At 40.9% G+C, this 20,682-nt stretch overlaps 1 protein-coding gene across 1 annotated transcript in view; it reads right to left on the bottom strand.

Annotated features, from left to right (window-relative positions):
* Positions 1–369: 369 nt before the first annotated feature.
* The window catches only part of LOC120567779 (vasoactive intestinal polypeptide receptor 1-like), a 33,962-nt gene continuing 13,649 nt past the window's right edge, over positions 370–20,682 (bottom strand). The window contains exons 3-13 of the mRNA XM_039814817.1: positions 14,690–14,797; positions 12,631–12,731; positions 11,489–11,586; positions 11,053–11,185; positions 10,042–10,195; positions 7,270–7,330; positions 7,051–7,120; positions 6,323–6,417; positions 2,161–2,290; positions 1,307–1,348; positions 370–1,040 (exon numbers count right to left, since the gene is read on the bottom strand). Coding sequence (XP_039670751.1) covers positions 894–1,040; positions 1,307–1,348; positions 2,161–2,290; positions 6,323–6,417; positions 7,051–7,120; positions 7,270–7,330; positions 10,042–10,195; positions 11,053–11,185; positions 11,489–11,586; positions 12,631–12,731; positions 14,690–14,797 — 1,139 coding nt within the window. The 3' untranslated portion in view covers positions 370–893. The remainder of the gene's footprint in view (positions 1,041–1,306; positions 1,349–2,160; positions 2,291–6,322; positions 6,418–7,050; positions 7,121–7,269; positions 7,331–10,041; positions 10,196–11,052; positions 11,186–11,488; positions 11,587–12,630; positions 12,732–14,689; positions 14,798–20,682) is intronic.

Here is a 20,682-nt window from a genome sequence, read left to right on the forward strand (position 1 = left end):
AAGAGGAAATTATCTTTTGGCTGAATAAGATCCTTGTTTAAAACCAATTAATTTAATGTAAGGAGAAGCGTAAGACAGACCAATTTGCTGCTTCTCTTTCCTATTTTGTTTTCCAAATCAAGGTACATATAGTCTTGCAGTGGCAGACCTATCTCCACAGCACTTTGGAGTAAGGTCTGGCTACACCACACATTCATTCTGGGATAGGAGAAAAAAATGCTTTGGGTTGTTTGCATTTCTTTAAACCAATCACAAGCGTCTGCTAAGCTCTGGACACAGCGACAGTGGCTCTGCAAAATGGCCTCAGAAAGGAACTTGTTTTGGTGGAACATTTGCACCCTGCAAAAGAAAATGGCACATGTAACACAATACAGTAATGAGCTATTTAAATTCAGTCCATATCAGTCCTGCACATATTTTCAGCCTGCAACGAAATAATGACACTGCTTATGTTCAGTGCAGCACAAAACAATTGAACAAGTTAACCTCATTTTACATAATTAAGCAAAGTTCAAACACTCATTGTTTCCACAGCCATCTCTACATAATCCCTCAACATTTGCTCATTTTTGTACTCCAAAATGTAAACAGAACCATGTAAAATCATCCTCCTGAAAGCTCTGGGCCACCTCTGTCTCTACTGTTGTCTTTCCACAGTGTCACCATGGTATCCTCACAAATCAAGAACCAGTGTGTGATGTGTGCTATCATGGTCGTTGCTGCTGCTGACACTGATATATATTTTCTCAATCACTCACCAGTGTTTATTACACTCCTCTCACAGAGGCGTTGTTGAATTAATGCCATCAGCAGATTGAGCTTTGCCTCTGATAGTTTCTTTGACATTCTCACATTTCACAACAAATTGTATCTCATGGATGTTCTCTTAAAAATCATACTGAAGAGATGTTGCCACTAGAAGGAGGCCGCCCGAGCCCCCCGCGGGCTCGAACTGTGATCTGAGTGATACTTTGCTTGGCTGGGGTGAGATGATTTTGATTGTGACACTTCCACAGCCATCGCCGCAGTTCAGTTTGGACCTGTAGACAAACGCATGCATGTGGAGCTGTACTGTAGGAAGAAATAGTCTAACTAGTTTTGTTAAAGCAATTCTGTGTACAATGTACAATTGAGCCAAGTGGCAGTATATACAGTACTGCAGCAGATAATGTAGCATTACCAACTTGCAGAAAGGCACAGATGTTACAGCTTTATGTAGTTTGTTATTGTCTCTTTCTGTCTGTCTGTCTATGATGTATGTTTGCAGGACTTTTGTACGACAACATTGTCATCTACATTCACTTACCTCTCCATTCATGAAACAGTAAAGCAGTGCCACCACAAAACCCTGCAACACAAGAGAAATGGTGACTGTTTTCAAAGCATAACACTACAATCATATATACACACTCCACTTAAATCACTATAGTTAGTGCTGATAGTATGTATAGTCAGCCTCAAATATAAGAGAAAAAAGGTATAGCTTTTGGGTGTAAATATCTCAGATAATGTGATTTTGGAAAATCAGTCTCAGATTTGGACAGATTTGAAGCTTCAACAAAACTGTTCAGGTCATAAGATGTTCCTTCATTTTACACACTTCAAGTGACAAATAAAACATTTGAAAGTTTTAAAATGTAAGTTTCACTACATCACTACATTTCACAGATTAATATTTTTGGTTAATCTTTTAGTTGCATACATTTTTATATAGTATGTCTGGCTATTAGAATTGCCAGCCCACACTTAATAGCCAATTTTAGTCAATGAGCAGAGATCAAGATATGACCTTTCTCTTATACAAATGAATCATCATCGCGATGAGTCATGAATACAGAAATATTACCAGCCATATTACTTCCAAATTCTTCCTGTCATCTCTTGACTGTCACATCTTAATAAAGGCATAAAAATGAACCAAATTAAAGGTAAAGTGTTAAAGATTATGTTAACAAAAGAGATTGAATTCCAGGAAATGGCGTTATTAGAAACACCTGTGCTTTTCCTTCTATCACAAGTCAAATATCTGCTGTGAATAAAGACTGTCTTTGAGAGCATCCTACTGCAAGCAGTTTATCGTTGCTAACTTCTTTGTGATTTGTCCTAATTTAGTCTTTAAGTCTGGTCTTTGTGTTCTGCTCCCTCTCTATTGTTTTATACCTGAAAGGATCCCAGCCCCAGCTCGATGTAGAGTCTGGCTGCTACTCCAGTGTTCTCAGGCAGGAAGGCGAATACTGTGTAGTGCATCCCAAACAGAGGGATGAGGAACAGGGTGGATTTAGCCAGCCTCCTGAGAGAAACAAATCAAGAGGAGTGAAAGAAAGAAGAAAGACATCAGTCCAGGTAATGTAAAGGCACAACCTCAGGCTAATCCGTGTTAAAGGCCCTGAAAACACATTTTCTTAATCGGCTTCTTCATCTGAGCGATGGGTCTTTCATAAACACATAATCTTCTGGCTGTTTCACATTAGAGATTTCTGTATTTTTGTTTTGTTTCATCTTTGTACTTTTTATTCTTATGAAGGATCAATCAGGATGAAGCCACTATGATCGATTTTCCTAGATTTGTTTGCTAATGTGTGGAGTGGTGGCCTAGTGGTGAAAGAAGCGAGCTTGGGACCGGGAGGTTGCCATTTCACTCCCCACCGACAGAATAAAATCTGGATGGGAAAGCGAAAGAGCAGCGCTTGTCCCTCCCTCATCACCACCACTGAGGTTCCCTTGAGCAAGGCCTTTAACCCCAACTGCACCAGTGGAGCTGCACAGTGGCCAGCAGATCAGACTGTGGTTGTACTGGGCAGCTTCCACGTAGGAATGTGGAACTGTGTGAATGTGACAGGTTGTTGTTGCAAATGAGAAATTGTTCTCAATCTATTTACCTGGATAAATAAAGGTTAAATAAATGTCGCCTTGCCATTGTCAATCAACTCAGATGCTAAAGCAAATTAGCTGAGTGTTTCAGTCTTAGACTCCTTTCACTTTGACTTCAATTGTTGCTTCTTAATCAGAGGTGTATAGTCCAGGTGCCAGAAAGTAGAAATCCTGTCCAGCAGCTGTCCCAACCATCACTAAACCAGCTCCTCTACCAGGTAGATGAGCTCGTTAGTGAAAACACCTGTTCTAGATGTAGAGGCAGATCCAAAAACATGGCAGGATTTTTACTTTCTGGCACCTGGACTATACAAGTCTGTTCTTAATGTTAAAGAGAAAATTTGAAAGTTTTCAGGTGCCTTCAAAGTAAGATGATCATCTCAACAACAAAAATCTGAATATGTACTAATAATGGCTTTTCACAGTTTGTTGCACCTTTACCAGTGTCAGTCTAATCAGTGTTTCAGTTTTAAATGCCAGAATGCATTATTACGCCAAGTTTCATCAAAGGTAGACCGGATTTTACAAATATCAAATCCTCACTAAACAAACTGACCTTTAAAACAACACCATCATCAGTGGAATGGATTAAAATGTCAAAATACAAAACCCTGATGCATTGTGCTCAAAGTTCAGATCAGATTAGTGATGACTGAATATTGTGTAAATGTTGTTCTTTAATTGTGGTGAAATAAGATTATAGCACCACCTCTGCACTATACATCCCACAACAATTACAAAATCACAACTACCCCTGATTAGTACCCCTGTCTTATTCTCTTAATCCTGTTTTTCTCGTGTTTATTCTTTCATGTCACAAATATGATAAAACTAGCTAGGCAGCTGGCACATATCTACTGATCTAGTCTCACAGATCAATCAGTTAATTTAACCCCAATAGAGATGTCTGCAAATGGTCTTGTTCTCTGGTGATTATATTATACTAAAAGCTGTTACAAAGACGTGACAATAGTTATTTGAATGCTCTTAATAACAAAAATAATCTCTCCGATCAGAAATAACATCACCGCTTTGGCTGCTGGAAGATTAAAGACTTACAAAAAAAAGGTTGGATTAGGCTCAGGACTTTAATAGGATTGTGTTTGTCTTTTGTCACACCTGGGATCCGTCTGGATCAGATTCAAGTTTGTAAGAGAGATGAAAGTGTAAAACATTCATTGAACTGGTGGAACATTCCTGTCGCCCTGCGATGCAGCAGACATCTATTTCTGGTATCTGGTTCTATTTCTATGTGCTGCTCTCATTGTAAATAAATTCAGCTGAGCTGGAATCTGAAACAACCAAATTTTAAAAGCAAGATAGGATTCACTCCAGTAAAGCACCATTTCTGGGCTCCAAGAGTAGATTCATAGAGGCAGCATTTTTTCTCCTGAACTGTGAGGAAGACTTTAGCATTTTATCAAGGGTTTCATCGATTCACTCTCCTGTCCTTCTCCATACTAACCCCTTCAAAGTTTCTCATGTAGCAGTTTTACCTCAACACTGAACAATTGCTTCATAGTTTAAAAGAAGCACTTACTGTAGAAAACTTAACTTTGTCTCAAAATGCATTGTGTGGAGAAAAGGAGGGTCTGAAAAAGTCAATCACTCTAATGAAGGACTCTAGCGACTGGAAGCTGGATTTGAAATTAAATACTTGTATCTCCATATTTTTTATGTATGGAGTATTGACCCAGTGGTGTTGCTAGATGGAAAGTCAGGGGATCATCAAAGTAATTACAAACAGGGGCGTAGCACAAAATTCTGGGCCCTGTAGAAAGTAATTCTCTATGGGCCCTACCCCACATCCACAGCTATTCATTCTAGCATCTTTTTGCGCCCTCATCACATAAGGGCCCTGGGTACTCAGTCCCCTTTACACCCCCAGTCTGACACCCCTGAGGTGGAATTAAGTGCCTGTACAGTATCACATGGAAATCCAGCCAATAGACTTGATCATAGCAAACTAATTTGTCATAGCAGAAAAAGCACAGATGCTACTAATAACAATAATGATGGCTTTGTTTTATTCAAGTGTCCCTGTAAGCCATAACAGTTAACAGTGAGCCAGCATGTAAAATAACAGGACCCTGAAACTGTAGCAGCTAATGGAATTCAGCCATCATTCATTTTCTTTTATGTTTTTAAATTAATTTTATTATTTACACCTGTGCTTTTCCAACTGTGACATTCAAACTTACATTTCACTTTAAACCACAAATATTAACCTCATGGTGGCGCTAAAGAAAAAGTCCTCTAAGGTCAAAGGATCACATTCATTCCTACATTTTTGGAAGAACACAATTATTTTGGAATATTACTGAATATTTTGTCTGTGAGGACTTGGTTTCAATATTTACATCTATTCTTGCGAGGTGCTGGCTCGCAGGCAGACATAAAAAAAATAAGGTGAAAGCCATGCAGTTACGTAATCCCATTTAATTTTGATATAACCCGAAATAAAAAATTGCATCAGAGTTATGAATGCGAAGCTTTTCCAACATATTTTAACTAGAATATTTAATCTTTCACTTTTGTTCACTTTGTTTTTTACAGTTAAAAACTGTACTGTAACTGAACTTTACAGATTATTATAATTAGTTTCAAAAAAAAAAATGAAGAAAAAAAGAGCCTTACTTACAAAATGCTGCCATAATCAATAAGCATCTCATAAAACTCTTATATCTTATAAAAAGAAAAAACAGGATAACATATTGTAATGTGTGATTCATCAGTTAGCGGCATTATGCAATACAAACCACCACTATTGTAAATTATTGTAAATTCCACACATAATTTAATTCTTGAATATAGAAACTGTTATCTATCTTTTTTTTGTTAAAATTCATCATTTCTGATCAGGTCAGATATTAAAATCATCTTACTCCCTAAATAGTTAAATGCCAGAGAGAACTGGAGGCAAATTAAAATGGAACGTCACATATGAAGCATTTTGTTAAATTCAGGGAGCTCTGAAGTCAAGCCTGCGTTAGCTGATTGGTATCAGCTGCTTCTTTCATTCATTCATTGCAATCAGCTGTTTGGATGTTACCTCCCAGCATGCAGCCAATGTCATTATTAGGTGTACAAGGCAGCCTTTATAGCCTGACAAGTCTAACTAGTTGCTCTGCTCTTGTCAACACTGTTGCAGCTCCCTCCGTCACCCCAAACTCTTCTTACCTTTCTATTGTGTTGAAGCATTTGTTATTGCTTTACTGAGATATAATATTCATCGTGTGTTGGTTAAGAGGGAATAAGTTCTCCCAGCAGAGTCCTTGTTGCTGCTCGGATCTTTGAGAGTGACTTTTCCACCAAACCTAGCTGTGTAACCATGTTAAAATTTTATTTCCATGTGTGAGTGTCTCTGGAGGAATTCTGAATATAGTTTACTTTTTTAAGAGGGACAGTTTTTAAAGTCTTGGTCCAGTTGTGTTAGTAAGTTGTGACTCACATAAAGTGTCTGGTGTCATTGTTCCCGGCCATCGCTGAAGATTTAAGCTTTTGAACCAGGATCCGGATCACGTTGATGAAGATGACTATGTTGACCTGATAAAAACACATGCACATGTATGCACAATTATCCAAATAACAAAATCCACAGTGAGTGAGAGAAAAAAATCACCCAATATTTCAGTGCTACTACAGCTGCGAAAATCTGCCGACAGTCAACTGAATGAAGTAACCTTTGTTTTAAAAATGACTTAATTTGACCTACTCTTGTGGTATCCTAGCTATAATGACTTACTAGAAAGACAAATAATAATAAAGTATAATATATTGTTAATACTTACCGATTACAAATAATGTTACATTTCCATACCTTGTTTAAGACTCAAGTAGAATGTAGCTGTTAATAATGAACATTTCAGTAGGATGTGCTACTTGTTCAGAGAGAGAGAGTATGTTCAGCATACAGGATGCTAACACTGCGTCAGACCGAAAAAGGGAATAATGCTAGCTGGAGACATGTGAGAGTAACTTGTAAATATGTCATGCCAAACAGTTAAGTAAAGCCTTTAAACGTATTTGGATGTTGTGGACATTCCACTCTTCTTCAACACTCTTATCATTGTAAACTGCATGAACACGAGAATGGAGAGTTCGACAGACGTAGCAACTGTAACTGAGAGGAGCGGAGCTTAGCAGACCATGATTTAGTAGAGCTACAGTTTCACTTACCAGCAGCGTGGCTGTTATTGGTCCTTTGATAATCCACCAAATAGGAACATTGTCTGTGTCATCCCAGCAACTGCAATTAAAAATTCAATTAATTGAAATCATGTTACACTTAAATCAGACACTGCAATAATTACTACTACTGTTTAACATGCATTGGTACAATGTCATCATAGCAGTGAATTATGAGAAAATACTGTATAGTTATGTGTTAACTCGTACCCTCTGTCATCATAGAAGAATCTGGTCAACACCCAAAGTATAAGAGCTGTTGACGGGAGCCCTGCAACGTAAAAGCAGAGATTAATTATTAATACATTGTGTATGTGTCAAGTAAAATTCATCTGAACGACACTCAAGCCCCAACTGACATGTATTTGTAATGAAAATGATGTGAGGCATATAAAAAATTGTGAGTTAATAATAATAATAATAATACATTTTATTTATAGAGCACTTTTCATGGTACTCAAAGACAGTTTACAGTAAAAACCAGCACATATATCACATTAAAAACTGATAAGCAATGAAACCAACACATAAAACAAGCATATTAGAAGCAATTTAAAAAAAACAATGAAACCAGTAACTATCAGGTGAGAAATGTAAGACTATTTGTGTGGAAAGCTAATCTGAAGAGGTGTGTTTTGATTAGTGTTTTGAATGTGTCTAGGTCAGTACAGTCACGGATGTGTATGGGTAGGGAGTTCCAGAGGGAGGGGGATGCAATGGTGAAAGCTCTGTCGCCCCAGGTACGGTGGTTGGTCCTGAGTGGTGGGGAGAGGAGGTTAGCGTCAGAGGAGCGGAGGTTACGGGGGGGATTGTGGCGGTGGAGTAGGTCTATGAGGTAGAAAGGAGCCTGGTTGTGGAGGGCTTTGTGGGTGAGGAGGAGGACTTTAAACTGGATGCGTTGGGAAACAGGGAGCCAGTGGAGGTTCTGAAGGACGAGAGTGATGTGATCACAGGAACGGGTGTCGGTGAAGAGACGGGCAGCAGAGTTTTGGATGTATTAGACTTTATTTAAGGCTTTTGCAAGTGTTAGAATTAAATGTATCCATCTCCCACTTGCATTTTCATGCCAGAAGAAGAAACAGACACAGGATAAAAGCAGGAGTAGGAGAGAGAGCAAGATGGTACAAACCGGAAAGAAGCTGATAAAACACATCAGAGCCACTCTGAATACTGAGTGAGCACCACATCAAACACACACCCTGGGTTCCTTGTCAGCTTGTAAAACCACAAATACTGGGGAAAAAGGTATTTAGGTCCATATTTCCCTTAGCATCAAGTGCATAGTTTCATGTTTGAATCAGGTTTGAATGTGTTTCGTTAGGTTCATATGGTTGAATGGAGAATATATCATGTATCATCATAACTATAACCACTGACTCTTACAATAAGCAGATTGGAGTACAAAAAGCCCAGCATGACCTGGAGAAATTTTGTTTTGAATTGTTGGTTCTGTTGGCTAAAGTTTAAGAAACTCTGGCTCCTCACTAAAGAAAACCAGCTTCTGTCTCCACAACATATTAACAGCTATGCCTTCAATGCCTAACTAAACACAGCCGGTAGTCGCTCAATTCTATTGTAACCGAAATGATACAGGCTGTGGAACGTCAGCAGTTGAGAGTACCAGCTTAAATAGGGAAATGGGAAAACCATGGAAATCCGTTGACTGAGGATACACGATAACACAAAGCGAAAGCACTCAAAACATCGGTAGAGAGCTCAGTGCAGTGCAGCAAAAGATAAGGGAGAAAACAAAGGGAGAGCCAAGGAAACACAGGAACAGCTATTGTGTAATTAAAATGTTGCCAGGTTTGTGGAACTGAATTACTGTCTGGAAATAGATTTCCAACAACACAAATGTGAATATATTGTGAAATAACAGGACAAAGACAACAAGAAAACCTTCCAGTATCACTCAATATGCTGTTATACAACACCACAAACAACGGGCTCTGCAATGACCAGCTGAATCCCTTTCTCCTCTCTGACACAGTCTCAAGTGTCTATGTTAAGCTTCACAAAGGACTGTTGTACTGGATAATATATCATCTTGTTTTTGTTATTTATTAGGATGAGTGTGAAAGTGTCGAAACTAAACTAGCCAACCAGATGGTTTGGTTACAAAGAAGCATAGTGAAAAAAACGACTCGGCAAAGCTAGCTAATGAACTATCAGAATCTTCTTTACATCATCAATGCTGTGCATAGGGCCTTGTCGTGGTGTTTTCAGAGTGTGTAACTAACACAGCCTACATAGTGTCAGGGAGCCAGGGCGGCTTAGCTCCCTCCAAAAAGATGTGAGCCTAGAAAAACGGAGCTGTCAATAATGTGTGTAACATGATTGATCTGATCATGTTCATGACGTATCGTGGTTCATGGGCTCAGTGATTGTGGAGTGCACCTCCTGCTTACTCATTGATTTCAGTAGCCCGTCTCATCATTTCTGCTGTGCATTTAAGCTGATTATAACCTCTGTCCATCAGCATGCAGTGAAGATTACTACTGCCTGTCACAATCACACACCTTTGTGAAGCAGGTTTCTCTTTTGTGTCAGCCACAAAAGCAGGGATAGTGCAGGGACAGAGGGGTTGTTTAGATGTTAGTCTGGTCTGCCTGACTCATTAATACTTTATCTGACTGTGATTGTGCAAGTTAGAATCTATGGCCCGACCATGGCAGTGAAATATCAGTGGCCTAACTATGCTGTGTATGGATAAATCCATGGCACAGTTGTGCTGAAGTAGCACAGATTTGTAATTGCAATTTTCTCTGAGGCCCTTCATTTTTGTCTCTACAGTATAATGTTCTCTCAACTATTTGGGGGGTTAGGGGGTCGAACCAAAAGAGTCATTCATGTTTTGCAAACAAATCGCCTACTGTATATATGTGAATATTATGTGTATGTAGATATCCAACCATCACTTGATTGTTAGTCTGTCATGGGCTTGCACATCCTCAGACTACCTCTTCAGTCATCTCTACTCACCCCATCCAATCAGGATGTACCACCAGAAGTATTTCCTCTGAGAGACGAAGGATAGGGCCAGCAGGGTCTGTAGATACATGCCCTCCACCAGCAACCAGAAGTAATTGGCCAGGATGCTGAACTGGAAGAAAGCCACGGCTGACTTGCACGCTGTCTAGAGAGGGCACAGCGAAGTAAAGTTAGTACTGGTCTGGATGTGTCATTTTGTAACACGAGGCAGTACAGTAGAATACACTAGGCACTTTGACATGTGTAACCGTTTAGTCAGTGTACAAGTTGTGGCAAAAATGTGTGATTGTTGTTAAGAAAAAATCAGAAAGCTAATGTATCAGTGACAAACAAATTCCTTTGTATAAGAGCTCAAATATTTTGCTGCATCATCAGCTTTCATAGAAGTACTACAACAACTACTACTACGACTCAACTCTACACATTCTGCAGAAAAGGATGACGCTTAATCTGCCTGTTTTGATTCACTGTTTCCATTATCATCTCTGGTCCTTTCAGGGAGTTTTAACCAACTTAAAAGCAAAGCCTTCAAAGTCCAGGCCATTATTGCATGTATTCTTCATACAATTACATAATTCGATAATAAAATATCCTTCAACAAAGCACTGTCAGATCTACTCTTAAGAGAAAATATAATTGAAGCGACATCCTGGCGGAATTCCTCGGTTGGTTATTGATTGAAGCAGTTTTCACCACAGTGCAAAATATTGGATTCATTATGTATTCCATATATTTGTGTTTTTGACGTCATTGCTAACACTATCCACTTAAAAAACACTCAGTTCTTTGTGTTTAAACTATTTTGTTGCTGAAAGAATTCACCAATCTTGTCGAATGAAGGGATTTCACTGAGAAACAACTGCTATTCATCACTTCTTCCACTTTTTCACTCTCTTTCTTCTAACTTTCTTTTTTTCTTCTTACATTGTTAATTCAATCATACATGCACATGTGGGAATTTGCTTTACGATGGAAACATTATTGGCTAATAAGCGTGCTCACCGTGGACACCGAGCAGTGGTCCAGGGTCTCATCAGCAAACAGAACAGTGTCTTTAATGAAAACAGCGCTGGCTCTCAGGACGAAGGAAGAGAACAGGTTGATGTGGATGTAGTTTCTGGTGCAGTGGAACTTCCTGAAAGAAGCACCAATTCACATGTACTCAACCAGTATTACTAATAGATTTCCAAACTACTATATAACAAAGGCTTTACTGGGGCCTTTACTGGTATGACAGTCGATCATCTGAATATCTGTTGGAACATGTTAGAGTTATATATACTTGTCCTTAAAATAGCTTTTTAAATCTTCTTCACCACCACTCTAAACACTCCAGTTTAGGATCTTGACTACCTAAATGTTGTGTGAGTGAGCATCTAGGTTGTTATCCCTTATTGTTTGTGTGTATCTGGGACTGTGTGTGCTGCTCTGGTCTTACCTGAAGGCTGTGAACACCACTATGGCTGTAATGAGGGAGATGAGCGAGGTGGCGTAGCCCACAGTGTAAACCTGTCTGAATGTAGAGAGGTAACTCGTCTGCAAAGAGTGAAACAGACAGTGAGTAAATTGTGATGCTGTCAATTGTATGAATGGGAAATGACTCAATGAGTGGAATGTCACACGTCTGAAAGTGTGGATCTGACAGAAGTGCAGTGGTGAAAAGTAACTAAGAACATTTACTCGGAGGACAGTACTTAGGTTCAATTTTGAGGTACTTGCACTTTATTTGGGTAATTCCATTTTCTCCTACTTTATACTTTGACTCCACTGCACTTCAGAGGGAAATATTGTACTTTTTAAATTTATTTGATAATTTTAGTTGCTAGTTACTTTGCAAATTCTGATTAATAAATACAATACAGCATTAAAAAATATGTAATTTGTTTTGTAGTTTTGTATCAAACAAAATTACCTCACCCATACATGTATTCTTGGAACAAAAATATCACAAATGCATGCTGTCTTTGCACTAAACATAAGAGAGAGCGAATACTAATTCAGTTAGTTAGAGTTTTTTTTCTGACCGATAGCCGACCCTCGTTAACCAATCATTAACCGATCATTAACCGTTAACCGACAAGCAGGCAACAGAGTCCCACGATGTTCCGTGCATTGTCGTGGACACATGCAGCCACTTTCCTGGAACCGCTTGCGCGACCACACAAGTCCACAGCGGTCTGAGGCGTGTATGTCTGAGCCTGTCTCCACCGCATCCACCGGCGAGGTTGTTTGCTGTGTCTCTGCTTGGCATACTCTGTGTGTGTAGAACGGCCAATTTAACCCAGCAGTCCTCATTGATATAGTGACATGTGTCACATAGCTTTCCGTTGTAAGCACCATCCAGCAGAGAGCCACGAGCAGAAAAAAAACAACACAACTTGCTAGTGCAAAGTTGGCACTAGCAAGTTGACTAGCAGTTAAGAAATAGATTGTATAGCCTAAAAAAAGTTTTTTAATAACTTTAATTTTGTCATAATTGTTATTGTTGGTTAACGGTTAAACGGTTAATCATAAACATCCCTAGCAGAAACATGAAGAAGCTTAACTGATTGACATGATTACAACAACATTTGTGTCTACCTCAGATTCAGGCTCACTGTTGTCACTGAAAGCACAGGCCTCGTCGTAGGGTGGATACATTTCTGACCAGCCATCCACCGTACAGTTCCTGTAAACATACCCTGATGTGGGAGCAGACAGCAGGGAGACAAGATGGGCTTCAAACTGGTTTCAAGCAATTCAACCACTGCAAATATTTTCACAATACATCATATAATCTATTCAGGAGCTCAACCATTTTGTTATTCTTCACTTTCTGTGGCTTCATTTTGTCTGAACTTGAACTTCTTTCAACATGCAGTTTAAATTAATTGTGCTGTGAAGTGCTGCAGAGAATGGTATAAAATGCAAGTGACCAGTAGCAGAAAATAACTAAGTACCTTTACACTAGTACTGTACCTATGTACAATTTTGAGGAACTTGTACTTTACTTGAATATAGTTTCATGCTACTTTTACTCCATTATAATTACAAACGTATGATTGGATTGAGAAACATGGCAGTTTATACATTTGTTACAATTAGCCACATAAATCAAAGCTGTATATGTCCTAGAATCCTGTAGCCACTGACATTGTGCAATGCCGCTAGGAAAGATCATCCTAAAAAAAGCTGATTTTACTGCTTCAAACTTTCAAGTTTGTGAGCGTAAGAAATGGTATTGTGAAATAAAATAAAATATCTCATATTTTAAATGGTGTAATGTAAGCTACTTTGCAATGGAAAGTGTCATTCCTGCGCACATTTGGACCGCTACACATTTCCTCTCTTGGACCATTTCCCTCCATTAGTGCTTTCAGTCAGAAAACATTTGATTCTTTCATGTTCAAGCCTACTGACATTTTAGTTCTGGTTAATGTCCATTCGAAAACAGCAGGTGTCGGGAGAAGGTTGTCAGCTGGATCGCTCCCTGCACTGCTGTGTTTGTGGGATTATACATCTAAATGTGTGTGCCATAGATGTGTGTGTGCATGCAGGAATTAGCAAGACTGTTTGAATAAAGACACAGAAATGCATGGTAGCAGGTTTTGTTTCTCTATTCCATTTGAGCTAAGCAAACAGGAATTAAAGCTGCTAACTGCACCGCTCAAAGCAAAGACTCTGCTTGAGTGATATGCAATTCAGATTATAATGAGTCATGATTTCCATCAAGGTAAGAAAGCAAAGAAAATTATTCCTTAATGATCCTGACCTTACCACCTTTAATTATTTAATTAATTAACAATTATAATGGCAATCCTATCAAGACAAAAGAGTACAAACAGTCCCACATTTTTTGGTCTATGCATTTAGACTGGAAGACAAAGGTTTCCATATTTAAAAAATAATATAAGCTGTCCTATAAACACTATTTTGGGATGCAAATGATAAATAATTGTTTAAAATGTAGTCATTACATAACACATAATTATAACCACTCATTATTAGGAGGTTATGTTTTTGGTTTGTTTGTCAGCAGGATTACAGAAAAACTATTCATTTTTTATGAAACTTTGTGGAAGGGTGTAGCATGGGCCAAGAAAGAACCCATTTTTTGGGGGGAGGATACACAAATTCATTTTCACTTTCTTTAATATTGCAAGAACATGGCCTTGGCAGAGGTCTGTGCTCTCTGAGTGCCCTTCTAGTTTTAACTGTAACTGTTTCAAAAAGAATATTACCTCGAAATATAAAACTTTAAACTTAAAAACACTTTTACTCTCATGACTATATTATTGTAACTTCAGAATATGTCTATATTGCTGTCATCAGCACCATCTTTCTGGAAACACAAATCCGTCAACAGCCCAAATGAATGTCTGTGACATGCGAACCCTGCAGACAAGATTTGACGTAATTTCTTCTGCCAGAAACCTTCCAACAAACACTTCTTGACAACAAGCAACATGAATAATTCAAACTGTGCTCCTTTATCACAGCGACTCCAGCCTGCATTAGTGTTGCAGATGATATTTATTTAGTAGTGGAGCTACTAACCCTTTACTTTCTGTATTTTAACTACCCTATTGATATACATGACTGGAATTGAGTTATTCTTTTCTGTGTTTTTTTTAAGTTTTGGATTAACATGGAAACCAACCTTGATTGCTGGAGAAATGCTGGAAGACGTCAGAGCATGATATGTTGACCACCTGCCCAACTTCAGCTCTCAGCCAGCAGCCAATCTCATCCCACTCTGTGTTACATCCTGCAAATACAGACAGAGGGAGGAGCACGGTCAGTCAATAATTATAAACAATAATAATAATGAGAAACTTTATTTATGCAGCAAAGTTACAAAGTAAACCAGGATTAAAACATTTCAGGGCTGTAATGAGGCATATGTATTGTATATGTACAGTATGTATTTACTGCATTTGCATAATGTATTGTGTCCTGTTTGGCTTTTTTCATAACAAATTCCTGAAGAGTTTGTGTTTTCTGTCAGTCCCGTGTCATCACATTACTATCAGTTGAGCTGTTCTGTCTGCTGGACTGAAGCAGTCACTCACATTTCTTCAGACGTCAACATGGCAACATGAAAACAAGAGAATTCATTTAATTTTCTCGGTTCTTCAGGGCCCAGACAGTGATGCTTATGGCAAGTTTATTCAGTCTGAAATACTTTAATGTTTTCTTAAAATGTTGTGTTTGTGTTGGTCCACCACTTTCGATTCCTGACAAAAATATTATAACTATTTTAAGAATTGCTGTAAACTCTTGTACAGACATTTGTGGTTCCCAGAGGATGAATCCTAAAGACTTTGGTGAGGTTGACATTAGTGGTTTTGAGTGAAATCTCAACTCAATCATCAACTATTGGATGGATTGCCATGGAAATTGTGTCAGACGTTCATATCTCCCAAGGGACATACCTGATACCCAGTGTTGTAGTCAAGACCACCTAAACCGAGACCAAGTCATTACCAAGACCAGAGTGTATCGAGACCGAGACAAGACCAAGACTTTGACAGACCAAGAGACCAAGACCAGACCAAACAACTTAAAGATACAGTAAATACACAACTAGCTAATTTTTATAGCTAATATTCATCCCAGCTGCATCGGTTAGCATTACATGGAAGAATATACATACTGCTGTGTTTTCTTTTAGATGTTGTTTTGCAAATAAACTCTTTGAAAATATATATTAAATAAAATGTATTAAATAAAACATTATCCAATCACAGTAATGATGTTAACACATAAATCAGACGATACACAGGCAATTTAGTGACATCCCTGAAGTTGTGGTCTTGACCGGTCTAGAAATGAAATCCAGAGTCCTCTTTATCTGAGACGGAGACAAGTCCGAGTAAAAATGTGGTTGATTCCGCGACGAGACCCTCAAAAAGTGGTCTTGAGACCAGTCCTAAGACCAAGACCTGTCTCAAGTACAAAAACACTGTTGATACCTGATAATCAGCGCCGCCGGATGTTCTGTCCCTTGCCTTGCAAAATTCTGTTTCGGGAAATAACAACAAATGACAAACAACAAGCTACGGGCTGAAAATGGCAAGTTTTTAAGAAGATTTGGGTCATGCAACAAGTCAGACTTGCTTGGTTCTTTCGGGGAATGATTGTAAAGATTTACAACGAATATGATTAATGTTACGGCATTAAGCATCCTATAGTGTTCCTGTCTGACTCTCTATGTGTTTTAAAATGTCCTGCAAAAGAATGATGAATTTCTCACAGCATCACAGACTCCCTGCTGTTACATTTAATGAGAAAAGACTTGAAACATTGGCCCTTAATTTGCAGAAATCCACCCACACCAACTACAGAGACTACAGTACATACAGGTGACCTGATTACCTAGTTACATACTTCTTCTCATGTAACCAAAAAGATATTTTTATTAAACCTGCATGGCCTAATAAATCTACTGTATATCAGCTGACAGGTCTTATCCACAGTCCTTGCATCGCTTAGGTTTTTCCATCTACTGTCCTAAATTTCCCATATTCTAGATAAACCTGGGATTGCTTACCGGTATTGTACATAATGGACTAATTTGCATATCAATGAGGACATGGTCTCAGCAGGCGAGGTGACAGGTTTGACAGGACTGAACAAATGGATGGATGGAGTAACTCTCCACTCTGATACATATCATTGTAAGAACTGCAAGAGCACATCCGCACTCAGTACAGTGACCCAGAAAGGAACAACCCCCTAGGCTCGCCAGGCTATGTGCCTAGACCCTCAGAACCATCAGCCCTGTTCGATGCATCACCACCCAAGCTCAGCGAGGTCAGGCAGGTGATCCAGCGGACAAGATCTGCTTCAGCACCAGGCCCGAATGGAATGGAATGCAATGCGTACTTAAGAACGGCCCAGGAGTGCTGAAGCTGCGAACTGCGAGGACCCTAATGAGAACCACCTGGAATAAGCAGCGCATACGGCCGTGAATGGCAGAGGGCCGTGGCAGTCTCTATTCCCAAACAACAGAACGCCAAGACCATCGAGCAGTTCAGGAGCATAGCCTTACTGAATGTGGAGGGGAAAATCTTTTTCTCTGTGATGGCGAGAAGAATGACAACCTACCTCACGGAGAACAACTACATAGATACCAGCTGCCAGAAAGCCGGGATTCCAGGTTTCCCTGGCTGTGTAGAGCATGCTTCTATGATTTGGGAACAGATCCAGACCACTAAGAGGGAGAAGAAGGATCTGCATGTCATATGGCTGGATCTAGCAAATGCCTATGGTTCAGTGCCACACCTGCTCATTGCCTACGCTTTGGAATTCTTCTTCATCCCAGACAACATCAGGACCATGATCAAGAACTACTTCCAGGACATGCACATGTGCTTTGCACTGAAGAAGGTCATCACTGGCTGGCAACAACTGGAAGTAGGGATCGCAATGGGATGCTCCATTTCCCCCATCCTTTCGTGGCAGCGTTTGAGGTCATCCTGATCGGGGCAAGGCAGGTGGTGGGTGGGGTCCGGCTGCCTGCAGGCCAGAGGCTCCCGCCCCTGAGGAGCTATATGGACGACATCACCTGCCTGCTACGAACTGCCCCATGCACATCCAGGCTGCTCAAGAGGCTGGATGAGCTTATCACCTGGGCCAGGATGAAGTTCAAGTCACAAAAGTCAAGGAGCCTCTCATTGCGAAAGGGAGAGAGAAATGACAGAGTCACCTTCACCATCAGTGGGGAAGACATCCCCCGCATCGTGGATCAGCCCATCCGAAGCTTGGGAAGACTTTATACATCTGGTCTCTCCGACAAGGATATGGGGAAAATCATCCTCCGACAGCTTTCGGAAGGCCTGTCCAAGATCGACGCAAGCCAGCTACCTGGAAAGTATAAGGTGTGGTGTTATCACTTCACCTTGTACCCAAGGGTGATGTGGCCTCTGAAGCTGTGCGAAGTCACCTCATCACCCGTAAGCCGAATGGAGGCAAAAGCCAACTCCTTCATCCGCAGATGGCTCGGCCTACCACGGTGCTTCTCAGCTGCTGGCCTGTATGGATGGAATTCACTCCAGCTACCCCTGAAATCCATTACCTTGGGCTACAAGCAAGAGAAGGCAAGGCTGGTGATGGAGTTAAGGGACTCCTCCGACAGGGCTGTGGTTGATGCAAACGCCAGAGTTGAGACTGGAAGGAAGTGGAGGGCCAAGGAGGAGGTGCAGAAAGTGATGGGAAGACTGAAACATCAACAAGTCGTGGGCATGGTACAGACAGGGCGGGCAGGCCTCGGATGGAACGATCCACCCATCCTATGGTCAAAGGCAAGCAGGAAGGAGAGGAAGGATCGTGTTGTCGCAGAGGTCACCAGGATTGAGCAGGAGGATCGAGCCGAGCAATCAGCTGGGCAGAGTTCTGGAAACTGCCACAGGCTCGGCTCAGTTTCCTTATTAGGGCAACGTACGACACCCTCCCGAGCCCTAAAAACCTCCATCAGTGGCTTGGAACAGAGCAATCCTGTGACCTCTGCGGAACCATCAATGCCTCACTCCAGCATGTTCTGTCAGGCTGTAAAACAGCACTGACACAGGGTCGGCTCAGATGGCGGCACGACCAAGTGCTTGGGAAGCTGGCAGAGGTGCTGGAGAAAAGACTGCAGGAAGCAAACATCCAGAGACCATCAGAGAGCCGATGCAGGATCCACTTCCTCAGGCAGGGGGAACCTGCAAGGCATACCAGCAAGAGACCACCCGCCAAGCTATTAACATCAGGGGCAGTGTGGAAGATGGAAGTGGATCTGGGTAAGCAGCTCCAATTCCCACAGGAGATATGCAGCACCACTTTAAGACCCGACGTGGTGCTGTGGTCTGCAGCTGGGAAGTCAGCAATACTGATCGAGCTGACAGTGCCATGGGAGGAGGGTCTGGAAGCAGCCTACGAGAGAAAGAAGGCAAAGTATGCAGATCTGGTCGCGGAGTGCAGAGAAAGTGGATGGAGTGTGAGGCTGTACCCGGTGGAGGTGGGAGCCAGAGGCTTTGTGGGCAGATCAACATCACGTCTGCTCAAGGACCTGGGACTACGTGGAGCCACACTGAGCAGATCCACCAAAGAGCTCTCGGAGGAAGCGGAGAAAGCAAGCCACTGGCTCTGGCTGAAACAACGAGACAAGACTTGGGGAGTAACATCTAAGTAGGTTTTGCTGCAGGGGGTGTCAGGGAGACGTCCCTGTTCACTGCCCCGCCACCAGGAGATGTTCTGGGCTAAGGGGCGAAACGTCAATGAGCGGTGGTCCCCAGCTGAAGACCCTGCAGCAAAACCTTGCGGTATGCGGTCAGGTTTAGGCCTGCCTCATGGAAGAGGACACCCCTGCCATGCATAGTCCACCACAGGCACCGTTGGAGGTGCGACAGGCCAAAAGCCCAGCAGAAAGAACACCTTGCTGTAATGAATGATTGTGATAAATGTGGTGTGTGGTGCCGCAAATACAGTGCCTTGCGAAAGTATTCGGCCCCCTTGAACGTTTCGACCTTTTGCCACATTTCAGGCCTCAAACATAAAGATATAAAACTGTAATTTTTTGTGAAGAATCAACAACAAGTGGGTCCCAATTATGAAGTGGAACAAAATTCATTGGCTATTTCAAACTTTTTTAACAAATAAAAAATTGAAAAAGTGGGCGTGCAAAATTATTCAGCCCCTTTACTTTCAGTGCAGCAAACTCTTTCCAGAAGTTCAGTGAGGATCTCTGAATGATCCAATGTTGACCTAAATGACTAATGATGATAAATAGAATCCAGCTGTGTGTAATCAAGTCTCCGTATAAATGCACCTGCTCTGTGATAGTCTCAGAGGTCCGTGTAAAGCGCAGAGAGCATCATGAAGAACAAGGAACACACCAGGCAGGTCCGAGATACTGTTGTGGAGAAGTTTAAAGCCGGATTTGGATACAAAAAGATTTCCCAAGCTTTAAACATCCCAAGGAGCACTGTGCAAGCGATAATATTGAAATGGAAGGAGTATCAGACCACTACAAATCTACGAAGACCCGGCCGTCCTCTAAACTTTCAGCTCATACAATGAGAAGACTGATCAGAGATGCAGCCAAGAGGCCCATGATCACTCTGGATGAACTGCAGAGATCTACAGCTGAGCTGGGAGACTCTGTCCATAGGACAACAATCAGTCGTATACTGCACAAATCTGGCCTTTATGGAAGAGTGGCAAGAAGAAAGCCATTTCTTAAAGATATCCATAAAAAGTGTCGTTTAAAGTTTGCCAAAAGCCACCTGGGAGACACACCAAACATGTGGAAGAAGGTGCTGTGGTCAGATGAAACCAAAATCGAACCTTTTGGCAACAATGCAAAACGTTATGTTTGGCGTAAAAAGCAACACAGCTCATCACCCTGAACACACCATCCCCACTGTCAAACATGGTGGTGGCAGCATCATGGTTTGGGCCTGCTTTTCTTCAGCAGGGACAGGGAAGATGGTTAAAATTGATGGGAAGATGGATGGAGCCAAATACAGGACCATTCTTGAAGAAAACCTGATGGAGTCTGCAAAAGACCTGAGACTGGGACGGAGATTTGTCTTCCAACAAGACAATGATCCAAAACATAAAGCAAAATCTACAATGGAATGGTTCACAAATAAACATATCCAGGTGTTA

Source organism: Perca fluviatilis, chromosome 11 (assembly GCF_010015445.1).
Source record: "Perca fluviatilis chromosome 11, GENO_Pfluv_1.0, whole genome shotgun sequence".
NCBI lineage: Eukaryota > Metazoa > Chordata > Actinopteri > Perciformes > Percidae > Perca > Perca fluviatilis.